Source organism: Pongo pygmaeus, chromosome 1 (genome assembly GCF_028885625.2).
Source record: "Pongo pygmaeus isolate AG05252 chromosome 1, NHGRI_mPonPyg2-v2.0_pri, whole genome shotgun sequence".
Lineage (NCBI taxonomy): Eukaryota > Metazoa > Chordata > Mammalia > Primates > Hominidae > Pongo > Pongo pygmaeus.
Genome location: NC_072373.2, coordinates 146,061,187 through 146,069,806, shown reverse-complemented (window position 1 = coordinate 146,069,806; position 8,620 = coordinate 146,061,187). Strand labels below are relative to the sequence as shown.

The following is an 8,620-nucleotide window of genomic DNA, read 5'->3' as shown; positions in this document are numbered from 1 at the left end:
GCCGCTCAACAGTATTCTGCGACTCCACTCCAGGGCACCGGGAACGCCAGGGTGAGGAGGGACTCTGCGTTCTGCAAAGCTAGCGGTTCCCACTCCACCTCCCACTATCTCAGCGATGGGCACCCGAGCGCCAGCCCGGGCGACCGCGGCGGAGGAGGCGGTCCACGCCACCTCAGGCCCCCGCCCCAGGCTCTGCCAGCTGGGGGTCCACCGCCAGCCCCCGGGGTCCCGGGCCTTCACGTCACTTCCGGCGCGCGCGCCCGCCTGCGAAGATACAGTCGGGTCAGGGCCTGGCCCGGGCGCGCGGCTGCCCGGGGGCGCGCAGGGAGGGCGGACCGCGCGAAGGGGGAGTGTCTGCCCGCCGCCGCCACTGCTGCTGCCGCTGCCGCTGCCGCTGCCGTCGCCGCCGCCGCCGCCGCCGCCGCCGCCGCCGCTGCCGGTGCTAAGGAGTTCGCTGGAGCCCTTTCCTCAGACTCGGCCCGGTCTTCGCGCCCGGACTCCTGGCGCCAGCGCTAGGCGCACTCACCGCACTGACGGGTGCAGAAGCGGGAGTTGTCCCAGACTGTGGAGTGGCGGGCACGGCCCCAGCCCCCCTTCCCTTCCCTGACCCCTTCTTACCATCGCCCCAGACATGGGGAACGCGGCGACCGCCAAGAAAGGCAGCGAGGTGGAGAGCGGTGAGTTGAAGGCCGGGTCTGGGTATCCGCTGGGCGGGCCGGCGCGGGGCACCGAGCGCCCTCCGGGTCGCAGCTTCTGAGGCCGCGGGCACGGGCCAGGCCTAGCAGCGGCCGCCGGGAGTCGTTCTGGGGGGCCAGCTGCCTTTCTCCTCCATTCTGACCCCCCAGCTCCGCGTTGAGAGCTGAGCGCTAAGGGCCGGATGTGGGGATCCTGGGAAGAGCGTTCCCTGGGATTCCCTTTCTCACTCTAGCGAGGAGGACTTGCACACGTTCTGGAACACTTCCCCAAATATGGTCCGAGGAAAGAAGTCCCTAGTGCCATCCCACCCCTGCTTTCCCCCTTCGCCGACTCTTTGGGAGCTACAGGTAGTGCTGTGGGTAAGGTTGGCTCTTCTCCCTCCATCACTTGGGTCCGACCCAACCTTATCACAAGGCGGGGGCTGCTAGTCTGGCTCTACGCAAGTGAGGCTAATCCTGAGTGGACAACCCTGCCTTAGAGATCCTTCATCTCTTCAGATTAGGAATGGAAAACATAATGAGACCAAACAAGCAACTTTATCCATTAGAGAAAAAAGCCAGGCAGGTTTGCCTTTTCTCTAGACATTCAAGGATCTGCTACAATGCCTGTAAAACTTAAAGGTCATTCGAAGTTGAAGTGCTTCCAGAACACGGTTAATTTCTTCTGAGAGCTGAAGGTGCGGGTACTCCACACTTTACATCAAACAGTAAAAAATCATGAAAATGGAATTTCTGTATGGCGATAAGATGTGTGTGTGTCTGTGTTTGTGTGTGCATGTATACACATGCGTATATATGTGTGTATATATGTGTCAGAATGGTTGTGAAATAAAAATTGGTTTGCCTTTGTAAAGTTCATATATTTTTGTAATTCAGAATGGCCAAATAACAGATGGTATTTGTTATATCACCAGGAGTGAATGACATGTTAGCACTTAAAGTAGGCCTGGTGATTTTAGTTTGTGTAAATATTACTTGTAATGTTTTCATGGTTGTAACATAAGAATTAGGCTAATTTTATAACTTTGCATGAAGAAAATAGCTTTTTCCTGTATTAATAAAGTAGAATTCATTTAGAAGGGTTTAGTCATTCATTTTGTTTAACATAAATATATCAGATTATGTGGTTTATGTTTCATCAGTAAGGTTTTGGTATTAATTTTCAGGAGCTCCAGAAAAGTTTGATGAGCTATTATATAAACCAAGAACACACAGTATGTCATACGGAGATTTAAAGAAGCCAGTGTAGAGGTAGAATGTATGTTATTTTATTATCATTATTTTTTTTTGAGATGGAGTTTCGTTCTTGTCACCCAGGCTGGAGTGCAATGGTGCAATCTTGGCTCACTGCAACCTCTGCCTCCCGGGTTCAAGGGATTCTCCTGCCTCAGCCTCCCGAGTAGCTGGGGTTACAGGTGTCCACCACCACACCCAGCTAATTTTTGTATTTTTAGTAGAGACGGGGTTTCACCATGTTGGCCAGGCTGGTCTCGAACTCCTGACCTCAGGTAATCCACCCACCTCGGCCTCTCAAAGTGCTGGGATTACAAGCGTGAGCTACTGTGCCCGACCTATGTTATCTTTTTAAAATTGCACAAATATAGTAACTAACTGTATAGGAAGTATAAAGAATGCAAAAAGTATAAAGAATTATTTTTACCTGATATGTTGTCATTTTTCGTGTTAATTTAAAGCTCTATTAACTTAAAACTTGCTAATTGTGTTACAAAAGAGTGTGCTTGGAGAATGATTATATTAGTAGTTTTCATTAGCAAGTGCTGACCTGTATAATGTTTATATTTTGGATAATGATAGTAGACTCTTCTGTGACCTATATGTTTTTCATTAAGTTACCAAAACAATTCTCCCTTAGTATTAATTTGCAACTCATAGCTCCGAAATAACCTTGGAATATTTACTGAAAACAGAATGGAAACTTTAAATGTTTATCTGAACATATTTAAATTATTTCTATGGATAAATTCTTTCCTATGTTTTAAGTGTTAATGACAATCTAGTTCTTAAGTATGTTAGTCAGCTTTTTGTGTAACTTTATTTATGGAAACTGAAGGTCATTATAATAGTTTAAAAAGCTGTTGTGAAGTGACCAAAAAAAATAGCATGTTATGTGTCATAGGGAAAATTATTTGAAATGTCACGTGTTGATTAATGTTTGTAATTTCATTTGGAGCAATGTTATCAGGTATATGTTGCTGTTCTGTAGTGAACAAAGAAATTGTATTTTAAACTTAATGAAAGAACTCTTATCATTACGTACCTAACTGTTCTGTGTATTTTTTTAAAGAATTATTCTTGAAAATTTGTTTTTCAAAACTTTTAGAAATATATGATGTTAGAGATCAGCCTGTACAATCATTCCCTTTCAAAGATCCTGACCTCTGAAGAAGCTGGAGTTGAGATCATACTGTTAGTAATAACAGAGTAAGGAATAGAGTCTGATGCCTGGACTCCATTCAGCATCAATAAATAATCAATTAATATGTTTATTTTCAAAATATTCACCAAATGTTTTGGTTTCAATTAAACACTATAAATAAAAGCTAAAAAATGTTACTGTCTAATGGGAAAGAAAATATGTATATATAAGAGTTACCTGAAAGGCAAAAATACAAGTGCTAACATTATGGAAAGTGGAATTAGAACTCTGAAAATTGCTGTATGAAAATGTTTGATTTGAAAAGTTGATTAAAAATATCAAGTCAGTTAAGATCTCATGTTCAGTTAGCACCAAGCTTCAGAAAGGCACGTGATTCCAGAGCTTAGTTCTAAAAATATTCCAGAAGAATGAAGTTAGGCATAAAGGTAATTTAGAAGGGTCTTGGTTAACTTTATCTGGTGCCTGTATTGTACTCTACTGAACCTTTTCCCTCTGTTAGAATTAACATTTTCTGGGGTAAGACCTAAAAGCTAGGTGAGAGTCCATCTTCATCTCCACAGGTTTTGTAGATAACATTCACTTAGGTACCTGTTGTTCTGCTGTAGTGAATTAGGAAATTGTATTGATGTGTCTCAAAACTTAATGAAAGAATAACTGGTACTATTACATACCTAACTGTTCTGTGTGTGTTTTTAAAATTAGTCTTGACGATATATTCCTTTTAAAATTTGGGTGTAGTTATTTAAACATCAGCTAATACAGAGAAACATAAACTTTTAGAAATATGATAAAATTCTCAGAGAAGTTTTAAACTCTTGTCAGTTAAGTTTGTTTTACTTATCCAGTCTTTTACTTTTACACCAGCCCCAGTCACCAACACACCAAAAAAAACATGCTACTTCTTTTAACCTGGGAGGGGTTTTTATTTATTTCATTTTAAAAAAATACTATACCTCCAGGTTGCCTATGGGGCTTTGTGTTATACATTCATTGCAAAAATGTTGAGGCCAATGGGTGAAAAGTGTTGGTAGAGATTTGAATGTAGATTCTTTCATGACTGCAAGTCGTAAAGTTACCATGTGACCTAGTGTTCACATATGATCTTTGAATGTTTTCCAGAGTATCTCTCTGTCCTGTGGATTTGAAAGTCAATAGGAATTAATCAAAGAAAGCCACCAGTAGACTAGGTTCAACAAAAATGCAAGTTTGTTAACAACTAACATTTTTTGAGGACTAATATGTGCCAGGTTCTGTAATGCTTTCCATGTATAAACTTTTACTTAATCTTTTAAACTGTAAAGCACTTGAGTTATTCCTTCATTTATGGATGAGGAAATGAAGGCTCCAAGAGCCTAAGTGACTTGCTTAAGGTTGCATAGCTAGTAAGTCAAGAAGCAACATTTAAGTTGAGGCAACTGTAACCCCAGAACCTGAAATTCTAACTACTTTGCTGAACAACCTCTATATCCAATAGAATAGCCGATGCGAAGACACACAGAATAGCTTAGACAATTATAGCACATTTCTGTTTTCAAACATGACTTTATTTGGTATATTAAAATCTTAAGTGAAAAAGATTTTTTTTCTTGTACCATTCTCTGGATTTTTATCATCATTATCTTTTCAGATTCAATATAGTAGAATTTCAAATTAAACCACATAAAACTAATTTTATGTGCTTAAAGCCTTAATTACTACAGTACTTATATTTATTTTTTCCCATTTGTAAATGTATACTTTTCCCTTCTTGCCCAATAGTCAATAAAAAAATTATTATTTGAACTTGTATTACCATTTTAAAAGTATTGGCAAATTCTTATTTCACCATGATTAGAGTAGCGCTGTCCAATCAAACATTCTGTGATAATGGAAGTGATGTCCACCTATGCTGTCCACCGTTGTAGCTACTAGCCACATGTCTCTTGAGCACTGGAAATGTGACTAGTATCACTGAGAAACTGAATCTTTAACTTACATGTGGCTAATTAGTGTTTGGTATATTGGACAACACAGGTTTAGAACATACTTGTTTTTGCATTTAATAAAAATGCCAACCCATCTTTCTGTCATCTTGGTTATTTGTGGATCCTTACAAGTGTGTGTAGATGAACGGAATGCTGGATTTATTTTTTCTCATTTAAGAATTAACTTATTTCCTCAGAATAAGCATTTATAAACTTAGTGAGCAAATTATTATAGTTCAATAATTTGTGTTTAATTTATTAACTAAAAAGTTAGATTATTTTTGGGGCTGTACTAGAATTAAAATTTTGTGATTTTTAGTAATCTCAGTGAATATTCTTCTATTGAAAAATTTTTGTAGATTTAAATACAATATAGTGATTTCTTATATCTTACTTGGGTCTTTGCACCTTTCAATTATCAAAGGAAAATCAGTAGCAGATATTTGTTCCAATTCTGTAGAATGCAGAGGTACTTGGGAAATCTTTCTTGGGTATAAGACAAAAAAAATCAAAACAATCAGTTATGCAATTTTGATGATAAATACATATGATCTCATCCAGTTCCATGATTCTGTGATTCTGTTTGTGCAGATTGTGTACTGTATCAAATTATCTCTTGTTCAGGAACCATTTTTCTTATTCTCCTCCTCAGTGTCCTTCACTTAGGCTGTAGACAGATTGTTGCTTTTTCATTGCCAGCAGCAGGATAATTAGAGGCATGAAAGCCAGCTTAGAAAAGTAAGCCATGGCTGAGTGACAGAAGCAGCACGTGAGAAGGTCCTAGGTAAGCCAAGATAGCTATTAAGATCCTGTCAGATAATTAATAGTTGACCATAATTCATTTTGACATTCCATTAAATTAATTTTTAAAAATTAGTACAACTTATGAAGTTCTATATCTAGGTGATAAATGTTTGTATACGTGGTTGATCAAATTTCCTCAGATTAATAAATCCTAAATTCTTAGTGAATAACATTGTGTTAAATAGAAAAGTGTGAAATTTATGAAAGGTAGATATGCTTAGGTCACTATCATTTTGGGTATTTAATCTTACTTTTAAATGTATTCCTTCAAGAATGTCCTGTATAGTTCTTTGTTCATTGCTTCATTCATTCCTTTATTCAGTACACATAATTGAGCTCCTAAAATGTGACAGACTCTACACAAGACTATGGGAATAAAGATTGAATAGGACACAGTACCTGCTCAGGGTGCCCATATTCCAGAAGGGGGAAGATAGACATGTCAACAAACACATGAAACCTGCCACAAATTCTTTCATTAAAGTTCAGCTGGGGAACCAAGGGAAAGAATGGTCATTTCCACTGGGATGGGGAGGAAGAGGTTCAAAAAGGACTTCAAAGAGGAGTTGAACCGTGACTTGAGCATTGAAAATGATAAATGTTCATCAGATGGATTATAGGAGGAAGGGTGTTCTGAGTAGACAGAGCATTGATAAGTGAAGATGCAGAGGAGTGAAACCGTAACATATTCAGGATAAGGAAGTAAGTTGCCCATTATGATTAAATGATGGAATGTGGGGTTGGTGATAGGAAGAGGGGACATTGTATAATGATAGATGAAACTGAAGAAATGGACAGAGGGCCACATAATGGAGAGAGTTTGAATTTTATCTTTTAGACACTAGGGAGCCATTGTGCACTTGGAAATTAGAGAGAAACGTGATACAATTTGGGTTTAAAAGAGATTACTTTGGTGGTGATGTGAAGATACATCATTATGGAGCAAGTGGAATAGATGCAAGATCGATTATAAGACTCCTGTGATAATTTCGGTGAGGGATTTTGAGGGTCTGAACCAAGGTGGTAGAGGTAGGGATGGAGAAAAGGATCTGAAATGGGAGAAATCTGAAAAATGGAGCAGAATGTATTTTACTGATTGCATGTGGGAAATGAGGAAAAGGATGATTGGGGATGACACATTAAGTTTTTAGCTTCAATGCCGTGGTAGATGGGTTGTAACACCAGTAATAGAGTCAGGAAATGAATATAGAGGGCAGGAGTACATTGGGGGTTGGGGTGGGGACATACTGAACTCGGGATACCCGTGGCATTTCTGATAAATGGTAGCTGATTGGTTATGGTATGTGTGGATTGTCTTTTATCTCCCAGCCTTGGGGGAAAATGACCTTGGATGGTCAAGGGACCTTTTCCACATTTTATCCTCATTTTACTCTTTTCAAAGACAACTGTTTGGAAACTATAGAAACTATAACATCTGGCATAAATTACATAAATTAAGATTTCTATATACTAAAAGTTTAGCCTTTTTGTTTTGAAAAGAGGAAAGCCAAAGTACTGATGAAAACAATGTAACTTTTAAAGAAACAAAGTAATTTAAAATCATTAAAATATTACTTTTATAATTTAAGTGTGCGTCCTCTAAGCTATTCAGTTTTGTAGTTATACAGGGTAGTGGAAAGAACATGTAAAATATAGCACCAACATCTATTATGTACTAAGTAAATGTCAGTTTTATTCCCCTAGAGTCCTTTAACATGGATGTTTAAAAGTTCAGATGTAATTTAGTAGTAAAATCAGAAACTTGAGAGTAAGAAAAATCTAAATTGTCTTTTTTCTAATATCTCACTTTGGACAAATGTTTTAATATCTCCAAGTGACGGTATAAAATCAAGAGGGATGGATTGGATAATGACACTGTGATCTCTTCTTCCAGCTTTATAATCCAATGCTTCTATTATATTTATTAAAAGAAAAAATACACACTTAGGAAGCAGCAAGATGAGGGAATAAATCATAAAAAGTGCTCACAAAATGTGTGGACAGAGAAGTGGCAAATGATCCTCAATTGAGCAAATAAATATATGGTAATGTATTTAGGGAAAACTTTTGATCTACATTTAAGGAATGATAGTAAAGGACAGGAGTGCCCTTGTCAGGCAGGGAGGGCTGGGCTGTGCATCCCTCTGCTCGCGCTGCAGGGAAATGTCTCAGTGACTTTTCCTGAGGAGGTTCCTGGCCTTGGTTGTCTCCAGGAAGCCCTCTCAGGATCGGTGGCTACTTCTCACTTCCGGAGCCCTGCAGACCCCACAGTGCAGTCCTGGTGGCCTGGCTGTAACACCCAACTCAGCCCAGACCATATACACCACCAGCATCTCCTCGATGACCATTAATATGGTCAGGATGGACCTGACTTTCAAGACCAACAGTGAGACACCAGTGCTTGTGAATTTCCACGCACAGTGGTGTGGATGGACCCTGCAAGATCCTGGGGCTGAGGTTAGAGAAGATGGTGGTCAAGCAGCATAGGAAAGTGCTGATGGCCAAGGTGGATACTGATGACCACACAGACCTCGCCATTGAGTATGAGGTGTTGGCGGTGCCCACTGTGCTGGCCATGAAGAATGGGGATGTGATGGACATGTTTGTGGGCATCAAAGATGAGGATCAGCTGGAGGCCTTCCTGAAGAAGCTGATTGGCTCACAAGCAAGGACAAGTGCTGGTTCCCTTGCCCCCATGGGACCCCAGTAGAACTCGGCCCTTCCTGCTGCCTCCCTCCTGTCTGGCCCCTGGGGCCCAG

At 40.2% G+C, this 8,620-nt stretch overlaps 1 protein-coding gene and 1 pseudogene across 2 annotated transcripts in view; both read left to right on the top strand.

The window, feature by feature from the left end:
* The first annotated feature begins 252 nt into the window (after nucleotides 1–252).
* PRKACB (protein kinase cAMP-activated catalytic subunit beta) overlaps nucleotides 253–8,620 on the top strand; it is a 157,295-nt gene continuing 148,927 nt past the window's right edge. Inside the window, exon 1 of one of the 2 annotated variants that reach the window (XM_054484978.2) lies at nucleotides 253–677. In XM_054484978.2, coding sequence (XP_054340953.1) covers nucleotides 632–677 — 46 coding nt within the window. In that variant the 5' untranslated portion in view covers nucleotides 253–631. The remainder of the gene's footprint in view (nucleotides 678–8,620) is intronic. The other variant, XM_054485005.2, reaches the window with a different exon arrangement.
* LOC129012563 (thioredoxin, mitochondrial-like) lies at nucleotides 6,157–8,571 on the top strand (annotated as a pseudogene).